This window comes from Gastrolobium bilobum, unplaced genomic scaffold (genome assembly GCF_033153095.1).
Source record: "Gastrolobium bilobum isolate Gb01-03AN ecotype WA unplaced genomic scaffold, APGP_CSIRO_Gbil_v1 utg7977, whole genome shotgun sequence".
NCBI classification, from domain to species: Eukaryota; Viridiplantae; Streptophyta; class Magnoliopsida; order Fabales; family Fabaceae; genus Gastrolobium; species Gastrolobium bilobum.
Genome location: NW_026899668.1, coordinates 53731 through 71830, shown reverse-complemented (window position 1 = coordinate 71830; position 18100 = coordinate 53731). Strand labels below are relative to the sequence as shown.

Sequence of the window (18100 nt, the reverse complement as noted above, 5' to 3'; positions counted from 1 at the left end):
CTTGTACATATATAATTCAATTTTCATCGGCTATATCAATTTCCAAATCTTCACCTATAATATATGCACATTGCACACAATCATGATTAAAGAAAACTGATCTTCAAAGAGTGAAAAAAAAAGACATTGCTAGACAGTATATAATATACGTAGTGTTGTAGGTTATGGTAGTGGCAAAGAAAGGTTCACGGAATTTATCAAAAAAAAGAAAGAAAGAAAGGTTCACGGATGCTTCAACTATTATATAAAGAGATATCAGATTTGGAATATTTAACAATATTACTTCTAATGTAGGGAATATTTTAAGAGTTAATACAAGTTATTAGACTCCCATACACCAACCTAAATAACTATACTTTCCCTTATTAGATTTATATATAAACTTATTATTTTATTAATTATATCGAAAGTATACTGTCCATTTGGTCTTATCCTCTATCCTAGAAATTTTCGACTCTATATGTACACATAAGTGATGGCTGCAACTGCAAGCTGCAACCTTCAAAGTTTCAATTCCAATCAACAACCATGTTGGGTGCTCCATCTTGTTCCCACTTGCTCCATATCATTGATTGCTTTATAGCTTTTCTTCTTGTGCTCATCACCCTTTCTTCCCTTCCATCAACAGTTGAACCACTATTCTTCAACATAACAAACTTCAATGTTGCTGGAAGCAGCATGTCATATGAAGGTGATGGCATGGCAAGCAACGGATCCATAGACTTAAACAAAGTGAATAATATTGGCCGTGTTGGTAGAGCCATATATGGAGAACCCTTACACTTGTGGGACTCATCTTCTAAAGTTCTCACAGATTTCACCACTAGTTTCACATTCATTATTGACAAGGTGAGTAATAAAACATATGGTGATGGCTTTACCTTTTACTTGGCACCTCTTGGGTACCAGATTCCTCCAAACTCTGCAGGTAGCACTTTTGGTCTATTCAATGCCACCACCAATAGCGACTTACCCCAAAACCATGTTTTAGCCGTTGAGTTTGATACTTACAAAAATTCATTTGACCCACCAATGAAACATGTTGGGATTGATGATAACTCTCTCACTTCTGTGGCTTTTGCCATGTTTGATATTGACAACAACATTGCGAACCCATGTCATGCTTTGATTACTTACACTGCTTCCACCAACACTCTTGCTGTGTCTTGGTACTTCAATGGGAACACAAGCAGAAATACTTCTCTTTCTTACCAGGTTGACCTCATGAAGATTCTACCAGAGTGGGTAAATTTTGGGTTTTCAGCTTCAACTGGCATTGACACTGAACGAAATCTTATACAGTCTTGGGAGTTTAGCTCAACTTTAAACTCCACTGGTGTGAACAGAACAAACAAGAGGTCCCACACAGTTGTGCTAGTTGTTGCTGTGATTTGTCCAGTGATTTTGGTGCTCTTGGTGGCGAGTTTTGCTTATTGGTTAATCCTCAAGAAGAGAAGAAGAACCAACGCTGATGGATATAACGATGAGTATGGATCCACCTCGGTGATTTTTGATTTGGATAAAGCAACTATACCTAGAAGATTTGATTACAAAGAGTTAGTTGCCGCCACCAATAGTTTTGCAGATGATAGAAGGCTAGGAAGAGGAGGGTCAGGACAAGTTTACAAAGGGGTTCTGAGTTATCTAGGAAGAGTTGTTGCTGTGAAAAGGATCTTTGGTGACTTTGAGAATTCAGAGAGAGTGTTCACCAATGAGGTTAGGATCATAAGCCGTCTTATACATAGAAACTTGGTGCAATTCATAGGGTGGTGCCAAGAGCAAGGTGAGTTGTTACTTGTTTTTGAGTACATGCCTAATGGAAGCCTCGACACACATCTCTTTGGGAACAAGAAAACTTTGGTTTGGGATGTGAGGTACAAGGTAGCATTACGAGTGGCCACAGCACTTCATTATCTTCATGAGGATGCGGAGCAGTGTGTTCTTCATAGAGATATTAAGTCGGCTAATGTGTTATTGGACACAGATTTCAGCACCAAGCTTGGAGATTTTGGGATGGCAAAGTTGGTGGATCCAAGGTTGAGGACTCAGAGGACAGGGGTAGTTGGGACATATGGGTATCTGGCACCAGAATACATCAATGGAGGGAGGGCTAGTAAAGAATCAGACATGTATAGTTTTGGTGTTGTGGCTCTCGAGCTTGCAAGTGGAAGGAGGACTTATCAAGATGGAGAGTTTCATGTGCCTCTGATGAATTGGGCATGGCAACTCTATGTGGAAGGGAATATTCTTGATGCTGCTGATGATGGATTGGATAAGGTGTTTGATGTGAATGAAATGACAAGCTTGCTCATTGTGGGGCTATGGTGTACCAACCCAAATGAGAAGGAAAGGCCCAAGGCAGCACAGGTAATAAGGGTTCTTCAGCTTGAAGCTCCATTACCTGTGCTTCCACTTGATATGCATGATCATCCTTCTCTTCCAATTATTAGGCAATCCAATTCTTCCGTACAAACACTACTCATCACTAACAGCTTTATTAGTGATGGACGTTAATTTGCTGTGACAGTTGATTTGCAGGGTTTATGGATGGAAGCTATGTTTTTTATCTGGAATTGATTTTATTCTATGTATTTTTTTTTTTTATTGCTTTTTGAGTTTCTGTGACAAATTATTCGATGGCTTGAAAAATAGTTGGGACAGACAATTGTCATGAGATTCCATCTCAAGTTGCAAAAGAATCTCTGAATTATTTTGATGGAAACTCCCGTTAAAATCATCATTATTTTATTATTACATATGTAACGACCGAAAATTATTTAAAAATAAATAAAATTATGGGAGTCGCCACCAATTTTATTTAATTTAACAAAGATTGAAAAACCTTTTATTCAGAAAAATTGGTCTTTGATTCAAGGTTTGGGAGTCTAATTCTACACAGCGAAGTGTAGAAACTTAATCTCACTGCAACCTTATTATATCCATTTTAAAAATGGTTATCATAAATTAGTTGTGCAAATTTTTAATAATTTAAAATATTTGTTTAACTCAAATAAAATAAAACAAATAATAAAATTATTTACAAGAAAAGAAAACAAAATCATAAAAGTTTTATTTTGCGGTTGAGAGAAAAATTCCGCTCCAACATATTCTCTAGTATAATGAGGAATTCAAAGCTACGTCGTTCTTAAAAATATTTGTTAGTTTCATTAAATTTAAAACTTTTGAAAGTTAAGTCACAATTGCACATGGTATAAGATAGCATAACTATATTCGCAAATTCTTACGAAGCATACGACACTTGAGGGTGGCCAACCACACAATCAACGTCGTACATCGTTGCGTGAATTAACGAAGTCTAAAATAGATTATTAAAACGTACTTTTTGGTTATAAAGAAAATGATAAGAATTTTGTTTTGAAATTAAATCTGCTTTGCACGGAGTTTAAGACAGCGTAGCTATACGAAGACTCTTACGATACGAACAACGCTTGGGGATGGCAAGCTATACAATAAACATTGTCGATCGTTGCGTGGATTATAAGAAATTTAAAATAGATTTGTTAAAACATGTTTAACTATGGAGAAATTGATAAAACAAATTCTATTTCGAAATTAAATCCACATTGCACAGAGTCTAAGATAGCGCAGCTATACGAAGACTCTTACGATAGAGACAACGCTTGAAGATGGCGGGCTATACAATCAATGTTATCGATCTTTGCGTGGATTAACGGAAGTTAAAACAAGTTTATTAAAACGTATCAGAGTATAAAGAAATTGATAAGGAATTTTGTTTTAAAATTAGGTCGACATTGCACGGAGTCCAAGATATCTAAGCTATACGAAGACTCTTACAAACGAACAGTACTTAAGGATGGCTAGCCATACAATCAAAGCTAGCGATTGACGCTTGGATTATTAAAAATAAATTTTTTAATATAGATGATAGAAGTTTAAACAATTATCTAAGACAAAATATACACATGAATACACAATAAAAATATTCTTTCAAAAAAAGTACAACATAATTATCTAAGACTATTGTTACTGAGGTTCCTGCGGATTCACTTCTGGCCCCATTCCCTCCGGCAGCTCTGGTCCCACCTTCTGACATTGACCTATCATTGCTCTCTGGAAAGGTAATTGTGATTCTCATCCCTCCCCCAGGTATTTGGTAAATCTGAGTTATCATCGTCTTTCTCCATAACATGTTGCTTGTCTCTCTTCATTTTCTTCTGTATCTATTCCTAAGACTACAGGTGCAACGTTATCTCATTCCAGATTGCTACAAGCCATGGTTGATGAGATGTGTGCACTTTAGAGTAGTGGTACCTGGTACTTAGGATTTAGTTCCCTTTCCCTCTAGAAAGTCTATTATTGGTTGCCACTAGATATACACGATCAAGGTTAGCTCTGATGGTCAAGTGGATCATCTCAAGACCCAGTTGGTGGCTAAGGGTTATACTCAGGTTTTTGGCCTTGATTATGAGACACATTCTCTCTAGTGGTGAAAATGACATTTATTCGCCTTTTTCTTACTATGGTAGCCATTCATCATTGGCCTATGTATCAGTTGGAAATACATAATGCTTTCCTCCATGTGATCTCCAAGAAGAGGTTTATATAGTGCAACCTCCTGGGTTTGATGCTCGGGGGGAGTCTAACCTAGTCTGTCGTCTGTGTGAGTCCCTGTATGGTCTCAAGCAGTCTCCTGGGGCCTACTTTGGAAGATTTAGTACAGTTGTACAACAGTTTGACATGACTCAGAGTGAGGCTGATCACTCAATATTTATAGACACTGTGATTCAGGTTCCATTTATTTGGTGGTATATATTGATGATATTGTCATTACAGGTAATGATCATCATGGTATAACTTAGGTAAAACATCATATCTACCATCATTTTTATAATGACCCTATTTGGTAAATCTTGATTAGAGATTTAATTTAAGGATTAAAATGCCATAATTAGATTCAGAGCGTGATTTCGAGTATTTTGCATGTAATCTATGAAGCACCGACAGTTCTAAATTCCTGAAGTGTCATGTCTGACACTTTTCGATACCCACTGACACTCTGACACTTCTTGACACTCCAATACTCATTGCAAAGACTAAAAAAAGATTCAAAGGTTACGTTGCATTGCATTTTAAATTCCAATTATTAGATTCCTTGGATTACGATTACTATGTTATTGAGTTTAATATAAATATTTGGGATATCTTATGTTTCTTTGCAAAATTGATGAGTATTACAAGTTTAGCTTTATTTTTTTGTGAAATTATTGAATATTAAATATAATACACACTACATAAATTAAAAATATTATATAATATCAAATTGTGTCCTGACGTGTCGAAATTTAACATTTTTTAGAATTAACGTGTCAGAGTGTCGTATCTCGTGTCTCGTGTCAGTGTCGATGCAACATAGACAGTAATCATGACTAGGTCATAAAGAGTGTTTTCTACCGGATAATTTGCATTGTTGTAAAACAACCGGTAGAGCTTAAAATGAGAAAAATGAATTTAGAGACATAATTTGGAAATTCTGATGCTAAATAAGAGTTTAGAATGAAAAATTGTACAGTCTGACACTTTCCGTGAAAATCACATGAATAGTGTTTTTATGACGGGTATTTGTACTGCTGTTTAAGCAACCGGTAGAGTGCAGAACTAAATAATTGATGAAATAAGAATAAGAAAGTCCAATATATGCCAAACAAGTCATAATAGACCCAAGAATGATAAGTTTATAATTTTCAAGTTTCGTAGCAAATGGTGCACAGTTAGTGATTCACAGTGCATTTCGTCAAAAATAGTGCATAAACCATACTATGAATTATGAATATTGTTCCTTAGTGAAAATATGTTTGTAGCTTTAAGTTAGTTCCGGGTCAGTTTAAGTGAAAATACGCGAAAAAAACAACCGGTAAAAAAGCCACATGTGCTTATAACTTAAGTTCCTTCCAAAAGGTCACTATTCACATCAGATTTCTCCTTTCTCTCTCTCCTTGGCCGAGTTCCACCATTGGAGAAGCTTAGGCTCTGCTTGATTTCTGTTCGCAGAACAATTTTTAAATTTTTAAAAACAATAAAACAAAAAAAAAAATTTGGAAAGAGTTTTTCGTCGGATCTGTTCTAAAAACAATGATTGTTTTTTTGTTTTAAAAACTCAAAAAGCAAAACAATACCTGGATGTTTTCTAAAGTTCTTTTCCTGTTTTTTGATTTGTGCATTGGCATTTTTGTAATTATGAGGTTTCATTAATGGCATTTTCGTAATTAAATGGATTTTAATTTTAATTTTAAATTATTTTACGGTGGCAATCTTGTAAATATGAGGATTCATTAGTGGCATTTTTGTAAATAACTACAACTTCTTTATAATTTTAAAATTAACTATATTCAAACAAGTTTTATTGTTTTTTTACTCTCAAAATCAGTTTTCAAAATTTATCTTCAAAACAATTTTTAAAAATAAAAAAAACAAAAACACATTCAAACATACCCTTAGGTTTTCATTTTTGTTTTCCTTTGATTTCTCCTTCCATTTTCAACCAAATGCGTAAGTGTATTACACAAAATTCATAGCAAATCACCCAAGGAATCCATTCCACCATCTATTTTGGGCTGAAAGTGCTTGTAGAAAGAGCTATACTCTTCTCCCAATTCGAATCATTATTCATCAAAGAAAGAAAATGTGGTTTTTCATGGACCTTTGCTTGGAAGTTGTTGTCTAGGCTTGGTATAAGGGATTAGAGGTGAGAAATCTCTATTTCCATGGTTTGATTTTTGTGATTTAAGTTTTGAAATTCTTAAGTATATTTTGGTGGGAAACTTGAGTTTGAAATTTGAAATTTGTGATGAATTAGTGTTGTGTAGTAAGTTGTAATGTGGAATAACCATGAACATGTGTTTAAAATTTAAGAAAAAATCCCCCTTGAACTCACCCTAGAATTCGCCATAATAGGTATTTAGGGTTTGATGTGCAAAAATTTAATTGCATAAATTATGAAGGTTTGGATATTGGTGTATGTTGAGATTAAGTGTAATAGTGAGAATACCAAAGTGGAAAAAATTATATGGTATTATATCCCTATGTTTCGGCCATGATGCATCATAGAATTTGATGTTCAAAATTTAATTGGACAAATTGTATAGATATATATATGTATGTGCAAGTTGAAAATTAAGTGGAGAAAATGGATTGTAAAAGAAATGAAACCCTTGACTTTTCCTTATAAATTCGACCTATAGGGTAAATTAAGGATGGATTAGGTTACATTTTGTTTTGGTAATGTGTTGAATTTCCAATGCATGTAAATGATAAGATTAGGAAGTGAAATGACTTGGGAATTGTTAAAAATTATAAATGGTATTTTAGAAGATTGGTTGGGTTATTTTAGGACCCTAGTGAGTAAGAAACCATGAGGGTGCTTGTGGTTCATGAAACCATCCTTAGAATGGTCTAATAAAGAAATTAGGAAAATTACGGTCTTGACTTGTGTATTGGCATAGAATTGGCATAAGTGTGAAGAAATGAAAGTAAGCAATAAGATGTGTGCCTTGTGTAAATTTCATGGCATTGTAGCATTTTATTGATTTTGTTTTGAATTCTTTCTTTAGGCGTGCCTAGGGACTGAGAGGGTTTGAATTTCCTTTGGAGATAAATAGGTAACTTATGTTACAAGTGAGTAGATTGGTAAAGCTTCCAGAGGTAAGCTCTATGTTTAAGGAGTATTTTCCTGCTTGAGTGTTCCACCATGCATGGTTAGTGAACTATGGTTGGATTGTATGATTGTATTTGATGCTTTGTATAGATGCATTCATATAGAGCTATTTGATAGCATGATATGATTTGTTCTGATATGATTTCTGTATTGATCTTTGGCCATTGAATTGTTTGGTGCACTGAAGTCCGCTTGGGGTCCTCCCTCGGGACTGATTGTGTACACCTCTGTTATGTTCTGGTTTCGCTTGGGGTCCTCCCTTGGGAATACGTGCGTTGATTTTCGCTTGGAGTCTTCCATTGGAAATGATTGCGTACGCTTCTGATAAGATATGTAGATATACTTTGTTCTGTTATGATATATGTTATATGATGTGATGTATACTTTGTATCTGACTTTCATGCAGGAGTGGGCCCAGGGGTATGGAGAATTCTCTATAAACCTGGAGCTTACTGAGATTTGTTATCTCACCCCTTCTTGGGGACATCATTTCAGGTGCACAGGTTGCCGCTGAGCCTTCACGGGGCAGGGATACGACCCGTGGTTAGAGTGTATCGCGAACCAGATTTTTGAGTAGCTGTAGGCTACTGCCATTTTGGAGTATATTTATGTTGCTTCGTATTCCATTATTTTGTGGATCATGATGTCTGATCCTTTATTTTGTATATGGCCTGTATATGATTTGTACATGTTTTCTCTTTGATGCATGTATAATTGTGTATTCAGGCATGTTCATATTACGATGTAGTATTTAGTTATATGATTACCTGTTGGATATGCATGTTGTTAGACATAGTGGCACGGAGCCAAATTATGCATGCGCCCATGAATGGGTATATGGTCCTATATGGATGTCTGATACTTCTGAAAGCAAATATGATGTAAACTGTCTATCAGGAACCCTTGAGAGTGGGATTTGTAAATCCCCAGTTGTTCAATTTACAGAGGTTACTCTGCTTGATTTTCATCTTCGTCAAATAAGAATTAAATTAGGAGAAGTATGCAATGTGTGATATCATGTGAAAAGGGATTAAAGAAAAGAAAAAGTTAGCTCGTATTTTTGTAAGTTAAGTCTTCCGCTGTTTCTGTTTGTATCATATGTATGTTAATTGAACTGGCTCGAGACGGGGATGTTACAATTTTCAGACAAAGGACCTTGGAAGACTCTGGTATTCCTTAGGGATAGAAGTGGCCCAATCCAAAGACGATATTATACTATCACGAAGGAAATGTGCTATGGACATTCTTGAGGAGACAACTCTGTTGAATGCTAAGATAGTCGATACTCCTATGGATCCAAATGTCAAGCTTCTGCCAAATCAGAGGGAGCTATTTTCAGATCCAGAAAGGTATAGAAGATTGTTGGGAAACTGAACTATCTCACAGTCACTCGACCAAACGTCTCCTTTGTAGTCAGTGTAGTGAGTCAGTTCTTGTATTCTCCCTGTAAATATCACTGAAAAGCAGTGATTTGTATCCTCAAGTACATTAAGACTGCTCCAGGTAAAGGTTTCCTCTATAAAAACAAAGGTCATACCAGAGTTGTGGGATACTCATATGCTGATTAGGCAGGTTCCCCATTGATTGAAGATCCACATTTGGTATTGTATATTCGTTGGAGATAACTTGGTTTCATGAAGAAGCAAGAAGAAAAATGATGTGGCCAGATCAAGTGCTGAAGCAGAATATCATATTGTACGGCCGCAGCTACCTGTGAACTCATCTAGTTAAAACAACTACTGAAGGAACTCAAGTTTGGAGACACTGGCCTAGCATCTCTCATTTGTGATTATCAAGTTGTTTTGCATATTGCTTCCAATCCAATGTTTCATAAAGGACTAAGCACATTGAGATAGATTGTCATTTCGTTAGAGAAAAAAATCCTCTCAAGAGATATAGTTACTAATTTTGTCAACTCAAGTGATAGACTTGCTTATGTATTCACTAAGTCTTTGAGAGGACCTAGGATAAATCACATATGTAACAAGCTTGGTGCACATGATTTATATGCTACAACTTGAGGGGGGAGTGTTGTAAATGGTAGGTAGTTTAGTCCCATATCATGTACATATTTGTGTATCTCTGATTTCGTTTGTTATATAATGGAACCTCCTATATGTAATTGACACAAGGATTACAATCAATTCCTCTTGGGTTTTGATATTTAACACAAAAAAATCCACATTAACATATAAGAATATACTAGGGTTTTGCTTCACATACATGTACCTACCACCGATTAATATTCATAAGGAGATCTTTCACCTTGAATGTTCCTCTCACTTTTACCACAAAGCTGCTTAGACTTGTCGTCTCGTAATTTTTCCCCACGTTATGGAAACAAATTGAGGGCGGGCCTTGTAGCAGTAATAAGGTTGCTTTTTGTGATTGAAAAATCACATATTTGAGTATGATCAGAAATAGCCTCTTTGAAAAATGTAAGGGTAAAATTTCATACAGTTGACCTCCCATTCCTACCCTCGTTAATCGGAGAACCTTGTGCCTGAATTTGACCTTTGTTATGGAGACAAATTGCATATTGGATATAAAAGTGACATAAATGAAATAGTCCTACATCAGAGCCACTTTATTCTTGACTCAATATCTTCTGACATCTCTGCACAATTTAAAGTAACATAATTGGCTTGGTAATTTCCTGTATTAGAAATTTCTAATCCAAAAGAATGTTCTTTAACCATCATCACTATGTACTTACAAGGGACATCAACTCAACATTTTTGGTTTCTGAAGTGTCAATAGCCACCTTTGAATTCATTCTTTCGCTTGGAAGAATGGAAGAGTTGGGATCAGCTCTAGGCACCAAAAACAGCAGGCAAAGTGGGGTGATTCGTATAATGTTTCGGATCAAAATAGCCAACCAAAGATTATCAAACCGTGTTCTTGTAATCTTTAGTATGTGGAGTACAAATCCTCCTCCCCATGATGCTGAGAGAAGTCCAACATTATCAATTGACATTAGCAGAGCAAAGAAGGTGCCTTCAATACCTGCGGGGCAAAGCTTTGAACTGAGAACAAGCATAGGCATCCACTTTAGCCTATTAGTCATTTGAGCTATGCTTTCAGCTATCACAACAAAGAAATAATCTGGTACACCAAACTTCAGGTTCCATCTCAAGACCAGAATTTGATCAAGCATCCCTGACAAACCATAAAGCAACTGAGTCCAGAAGAGCAAGTCTCTGAATGCGTAATCCTTTAGAGCATACTGGTATAGTATTGCACCTAAAAGGGACCCCACTGAACTAACAGAAAATATTAAACCGATATTCTCCTGTGTAAGAAAATGGATGACAAAGGTTACTGAAGTTCTATACTCTATCATCTTCTATTTAACAAAATTATATAACAAGAAAAATACTAATCAACAAATTTTTCATTCAACTTTAGCCAAATTAAAAAACCACATCCTAACATCAATGAATAAGCCTAACCAAATACCTGAGAGAAAGATGGTCCATCCTTTGAGTCTGTATACCAATAAAACATTCCTTCAAGGATATTCAAACTCAATGCAAGGGATAAATACATGTATAAACAAGGTCTCCATACTTCTTCACTCTTTAATGTAGTCCACATAACCTTGCCAGCATGAAGAAAATTTTGGTTCACCTAGACACAACATGGAAAATCAGATTATATATGCGTGTATTAGGACTAAGGAAATGACACAAACTAGTTTTACCTGTCTGTAAGAAAAGTTGTGCATACGAGGTTCATCAAGTAGAAAACCAACCAAAATTACAAGTCCAGCTGGGATAGTCATCAAACCAAACACACCCTACAAGGAAAAAGCTCTCATAAAATACAAGTCATGAAGTACATTAAAGACAAGGAAAAAAATTTAGCAGATTATAGGGAAAAAAGTTTCCAAACGCTAACCATAGGGCCTATAAGGCGAACAAAGATACCACTAATGAAGAAACCTAATAGTGATCCCACAGAAGAACTGAAGGCACATAAACTTTGCATGTCAGGGGCAAGAGAAGGATGAGAGATACTGTTCTGTGCCACACAAGCATCAATTGTTACATCTGCTATTGCCACCCCAGCACTCCCAGCTGTTAATAACAAAAGGGCCAACACAAGATGCAGGTTTTCATGCAAAGATAACAAAAGCATTGCAATCACTACCAAGAAACCTGTAACCATCAAAGAGGAGCTGAAAGTCAGACTACTGTGTTAGTGAAGCAATTTCTGAATCTCTTCATCAATCCTTGCAGGAAGCATTAATCTGTGATAAAGGACAATGTTAAATCCTCAATAAGAAACTCATAAAATGCAAATGTTCCTGGTTGTAGTCCTTCTAAGTATATCTGAAGAAAAGTGTATCTGAAGAAAAACTAACTTTACTGATTCTTAATACACATTATATAATAGTAAAAGTAAAAATTCATCTTCATAGAGAGACTACATCACTTCCTTCCCTTGTTAAGGATATGATATGTCTAACCACATAATCTAATTGAAAAAAGGCAAAAGAAAGAGGTAAGTAAATACTTCAGATGATCATATTATCATAATGCGGATACTAATTTCTTTATCCAGACTAAGGTAGGATATGAATCCCTGTGCATATGCACAGGTGTGTACACAGTAACCCCTTCACATTAAGTGTAAATAATAAATCAATGAGCTATTGAAATATATACTTTATATATACAAATTCTAAAAATAATGAGTGTACCGAGAATTAAATTTTAATTTCTGTGTTATAAAAAAAAAGTAAGTACCCAAAATTTATACTTTAAGCGTAATTTAATTGGTTTCATGTAGAGAAAAATATGCGAGACTATTTAAGATCAGTTTATAAACTTTTGGAGTATCAATAGATTTTCTACTGATATTTCATACAAACAAAAAATCAATATAAACCGATATTGTACTATAAAAAAAATCATTCACATTCTATAAGATATTTTTTTTATTAATTTATTATTTTAACAGTAAATTATATTTACAAGATTTTATCATTATGTTTATTATTAAAATAGTATTATTAGAATATATATTATTGTATTTATAATTATAATAGTATTGTTATAGTATTGTATTATCTTTTTCTATAAATAGAAGATCTGAGACTAATTATTTATTAAGGGAATTTTTTTAAAAAAAAACCCTTACAGTATTACTTTGAATAACTTACATCTAGGGCTGCTAAACGAGCCAGGGGCCTTTGCCTCGGCTCGTGAAGGTCTGAGCGTACATGTCTAAAATTGATTGTTGGATCCAAGCTTGGACTTGTATAAAAGCTCGTTTAATAAAAAGGCCTCAGGCTCCAATTCAAAAGCTCGTCCTTAGAGCCTCTCAGGCTTGCCTAATATTTTATTTTTTTATTTTTATTTTATTTTTTATACTACTTGTGATAGTCATCTCTCTTCTCAATTCATTTCATCCCATTTTATTAATTAAACATACTTTTTGAATGATTTTATTTTATATTATGCTATTTGGATATACATTAAATTTATGAATATTTATGAAATTACTAGTGCTGTTGATTGTATATTTTGTTTGGATAAATTTTTGTTGTCTTATTTTTTTTAAAAAGGCTAACAGGCTAAACCAGGCTTTTGTTTTTTGTAAATGAGCAAGGCCACAGGCTGATATTATATTCGTAATATGTAACAGGCTAAGGCCAGTCTGACACATTTGAACACAGGCTCGGCCCGTTAAGACCAAAGATCGGCTCGTTAACACCCCTACTTACATCCCTATGTTTTTTTTAATCACTTAACGTCTGTGATTTTTTCCATCCACACTCCTGCTTAAGACTGTTAGGAATTTAACTAAGTATACTTATTTTATCTTTCTTAGAAGAAGAAAAAAAGTGATAAAAAAGAAAAGAAAAAATAAGACCAAATGTTATTAAAACTTAGAATACTTAATAAAAGACTAAAATAAAAATAAATTAAATTAAATGTCTCTAAATAAAAAAAATAGAAAATAAGATCAAATATGTAAAAAATCACAACAAATCAACAATGATAGAAAAGACTAGAACTAAAAAAAAAAAAATTAGTCCAAATGAAAAAAAAAATTGAAGACAAAAACTAGAAGAAAAAATTAAGATAAAAAAGAAAAAAATGAAGAAAAAAAATCAGAATTAAAAGTTTTCAATATATTTGATTTATTTATTTTTAAATTTTTTTTTTCGTTTTTGTCCTTGATCTATTTTATTCTTTTTTATTTGGATATTTTTGGTCTTTCTTCTTTTTTATTTTTCACTTTTTCTTCTCTCTCTTTTTTAGCCTTTGTGCCACCCCATCAACAAAAGATTTTCGTAAAAAAAATAAAATAAAAGAGAGAGAATAAAATAGAGATATAAAAAAGACCAAACATATATATCTAAATAAAAAGAATAAAATAGGTCAAGGATAAAAAAAAATAACTTTTTTTGTCCTTATTCTATTTTTTTATTTAAACACCTTTGATCTTTTTTTCTTTTAGTAAGTTTTCATATATAACGTTTGGTCTTATTATTCTTTTTTTATCACTTTATTATCTTCTTTTAAGAAGGGTAAAATAGGTATTTAGTCAAGTTTTTAATAGTGTTAAGGAGGGGGTGGATGGAAAAAACCACAAGAAGTTAAGTGATTAAAAAAAATTATAAAAGTGTAAGTGATTCAAAATAATAGCACTAGTGGATTTTTGAATTTCTCCCATTTATTAATTTAAGAATTGAGAAATAAATGAGAGAAAGAAGAGAGAGGAAAATTGAGAAACTTTAGAGTAAACTCTCCACAGAGAAGGGAAGAAAGAAGAGAGTGAAATTAAGTATGCTTTGCCGGCAGATGAGAAGAAAGAGAATAAATTCCAAAAAAAAAAAATTAAGGGAAACAGATGTGAAGATAACTTTTCTTTTCAAACATAAACCCTACGAATCTATGATAATATTATTTTTCTTATTTTGTTTCATATTTTCTTTTAAAACCGCAATTATTTCTTTTCATTCCGTGAATGACTATAACTTTGAAAATGAGAATTTTATCACTTTCAACATACATACATTATGACTTTTTCTTTTCTTTTTTTTAGATATTCCAATCATTTTATCGTTTCATGACTAGTCCGATTCTAGGCGGTCTCAGGATTAAAGCTTTAAATCTCTTCCAAGGACAGTACTGGGGAGGATCGAACACATACTCTCACTCCTAACTGCTCAATTCTTTAGCATCAACTAAACTATCATCATTTGGTACATAAATTATAACTTTGAGTTATACCTGTGCTATGACATTTTGAGCTATACTTATGCATAAAAGGACCTTAGACTTTTGCAAAACTTGTAAAACGGAGTGTAGCTACATATAAAATATGAAAAAAGTGTTTATCCTTTTAAATGACACAACTTATATCCTTTCACTCTCATAAAGAGGTGGGACCCACACCTTTATATTTTTTTGTCCACTCTCTCTCCTCCTTTATCTATCTCTTTCTCTCACTTAAAATGACACAACTTTACATCCTTTAAAATGATACACACTTTTTCCATAAAATATTTTGCGAGGATGAACAATTATGATTATAAGGCCCTCCAGACTTGAATATGACCTTTTTGCTAGATAAGGAATAAAACTTAAAATAATGAGGGGGAAAAAACTTCTTATAATTCCCCCTCTCATGAAGATAAACTCTCTAAAATGAATCTATTTATATATATAATTTAATTTACTTTATTTTACTAATTAGTATAGCCTTATCTAAATTCTCTAAACTTCTTATATCCTTGCAAGGTATTAAGCTTTGATACAAAGGAAAATTCATAGTTAAGGAAAGAAAGTTTTCATTAGAAAAATGTTAATCCATTATGACAAAAATAAGTCTTAAGGAAGAATTATGATTTATACGATGATAGAAAATATTTTATGCATAAATAAGTTAATGACAATTTTAATTTATTTTTAGATTTTTTAAGGTATTATGATTTTAGCATTATTTATTTATTCTGTTTAATTCAAATCATGGAAAGAATTTTTCCGTACTGTTATCTTTATTCTTTGCATCAATTTCTCCTTAAGGGTGTATTTTTTTTTTTTTAAATATCGATCGATGTTTAAGCACTAACGGGTTCGATTAATCCAGTTTTGGATTTGAGCTTTTCCAATTTCACTAGAAGTTGGGAATCGAACTTATTATCTTTTGGGTAAATCAAATCCTAAAATTTAGGTGGGTCACTACTAAACCAATTACCCTTGAATAAATATGTGTTTTCATATATTCAAACTGAGTTCATTTTTTTATGCGATGAATGCAGATAAGTTATCTTCATTGAGCTCAAAACAACATTGTTTTGAGATAAAAATCAAGATATTTTTATAACTTTAATTTATTCTAAAATTATAATAATTTTTATTATTATAATTTTTTAATCTTTCAACCCCAGAATGAAATCGTGTTAGAAATGAATAGAGATAACTTATTGGTATTTACTATACAAAGATTAAACTCGTTCAAATTATATGTGAAAGCTTTTGCTGGTTTTATTTTAAGATGGAAAAGTCATTCGAGTTGGTAGGATTTTTTGAGCTTAGTTACTAAGTTTTTAATTTGAAATATTATTTTACTTTTGTTATGATTTTTATATTTAATAGATGTGTCTTTTTTTCTCATGTTGCTGCAAAAAAAATCTTCTTATGTTACCTGTTATAATTATGTAATTACATAGTTATAATAAGAAAATTATTGTTCTCTCTTTACGTTAGCCCGACAACTTATGAGGAGAGAGAAAAAACAGTTTTAATATTATAATTATGTACTTCCTGAAATACATAATTATAATGAGTGAATAAGATAAAAAAATATATAATACCTTTATAATAAAAGACTTATAATTTGACATGCATGAGTTATTATATGAAAGATTTATAATAAAAGGTAAATTCTAATACACAACTTATGAGGATAAGAGTGATGGTCAATTATACGTAATACCTTTATATTTTTTACAAGAAGACTCTTTCTCATACTCGATCACAAAAAGTAACCTTACGGCTTCTCCAAAACTCTTACACTTCTAATTTATTATTTCTTTATAATATATACATAGTTTTTTAACAGAAAATAAAAAATAAAATGATATAAATAATTAGGTGATGTTACATAAGCTACTAAGCTTCTCACACAAAGCACCTGATTTTTCTGCCCTGTTCTCAAAGAGAATAACATGCCCTTAGAATACTAATGTGCTGGCTTCGTGTAATGAGTAGCATACCCACTTATGCTAATGCTATATTACAGAATTAATCGCTTTGATGTCTGAATGAAACCTATTTCAGACATGAGTTTCAGCATTAAGACATTCCTGATTCCCCCAAAACCGTATATTAAAAACGAAAAGTATAAAAAGCAATGGTTTACTATATCTTAATTCCATGGCATCTAAAATGCAATTTATTATATATGTGCCACATCTATTATTGTGGAGCTTCAACTTGGTATATGTATATATACTGTGCTCACAAGTCACAGTATTGACAAGTTTATGATCCATTGAAGTTCATTCAAGCTGATAAAGATCAAGGAAAACATCCAGAAGAAAAGGATACAAGAAAAATAAAGTTCCAAAACATTTAACGAGTAATAACTAAATTAAAATTCCCACATAAAACGTGAATTTGAGTTGAATATATGTAATGTATTTGAATTTTGAACCTAAGAAGATAAGAGAATATATGCACAATGTGTTACATACCAGAAAAAATGAAATAAGGTCTCCTGCGATATCCAAAAATTGGGAGTACATCAGTGAGAAGACCCCAAAGAGGCTTCACAATCCAAGGAATTGATGTAATTCCTGCATAAACCTGTGCTTCAGATGGCTGCACCTTCTGAACATCTTTCATGTAATATTTAGTGCCAACATCATCAAGAGCTCCACCTAGTCCCTGGCTTATTCCATTTACTACCACCACCCCAAATACAAAACTCCAATGCATTTCCCTTGAAAGCATGTTAAACCAGTCCCACACCCCATTTTTGGCTTCATTTTCCTCCATAGATTCCCCAATTGGATCTTCCTTATTTTTCTCCTCCTCCATTGTCACCCCAATAAAGATTCAGGATTAAATTCAACAATCCATTTATGTTATTAATCTCTTATAAATGCAAGTAAAAATTTTTACCATAGACCCAACAATTAGCCTAATACTTTTCTAGACCCTTAACATAGCCAGAGTTTTATTACATTAGATTATTTTTTTAACTATAAAAAAAGGATTTTGTAAAGTAAATGATGAGCTGGACCAAGAGGTAAATTGGAAAAAGAAACGAAGAAAGGAACAAAATGAAGGAAAACGAAACCAATGAGTTTGATTTGTAAGAATGGAAGTGGGTGCCACATGGTGCCGGACCTACTGGAAGGGGTAAATCAATTTCAGGATTAGT

The 18100-nt window shown here is 33.1% G+C and overlaps 2 protein-coding genes across 2 annotated transcripts; one reads left to right on the top strand and one right to left on the bottom strand.

The window, feature by feature from the left end:
- The first annotated feature begins 528 nt into the window (after window positions 1-528).
- On the top strand, window positions 529-2514 carry LOC133292498 (L-type lectin-domain containing receptor kinase IX.1-like). The gene has a single exon (XM_061490915.1). It carries the CDS (start codon window positions 529-531, stop codon window positions 2512-2514), a length of 1986 nt encoding a protein of 661 aa, XP_061346899.1.
- A 7883-nt stretch (window positions 2515-10397) lies between these two features.
- LOC133292497 (probable folate-biopterin transporter 2) lies at window positions 10398-17754 on the bottom strand. The gene is made up of 5 exons (XM_061490914.1): window positions 17409-17754; window positions 11594-11853; window positions 11397-11492; window positions 11153-11323; window positions 10398-10985 (listed from the first exon to the last, which is right to left on the bottom strand). Exons 1-5 carry the CDS (start codon window positions 17752-17754, stop codon window positions 10398-10400), a joined length of 1461 nt encoding a protein of 486 aa, XP_061346898.1.
- Between the last annotated feature and the right edge of the window lie 346 nt (window positions 17755-18100).

Bases quoted from the DNA above. Each gene is read 5' to 3' on its own strand.
- LOC133292498 (XM_061490915.1), top strand. From the start codon at position 529: ATGTTGGGTGCTCCATCTTGTTCCCACTTGCTCCATATCATTGATTGC.
- LOC133292497 (XM_061490914.1), bottom strand. From the start codon at position 17,754: ATGGAGGAGGAGAAAAATAAGGAAGATCCAATTGGGGAATCTATGGAG. The intron at 11,854-17,408 runs GTATGTAACACA...TGATGGTTACAG, and splicing joins ACCTTATTTCATTTTTTCTG to GTTTCTTGGTAGTGATTGCA. The intron at 10,986-11,152 runs GTATTTGGTTAG...TTTCTTACACAG, and splicing joins ATGGACCATCTTTCTCTCAG to GAGAATATCGGTTTAATATT.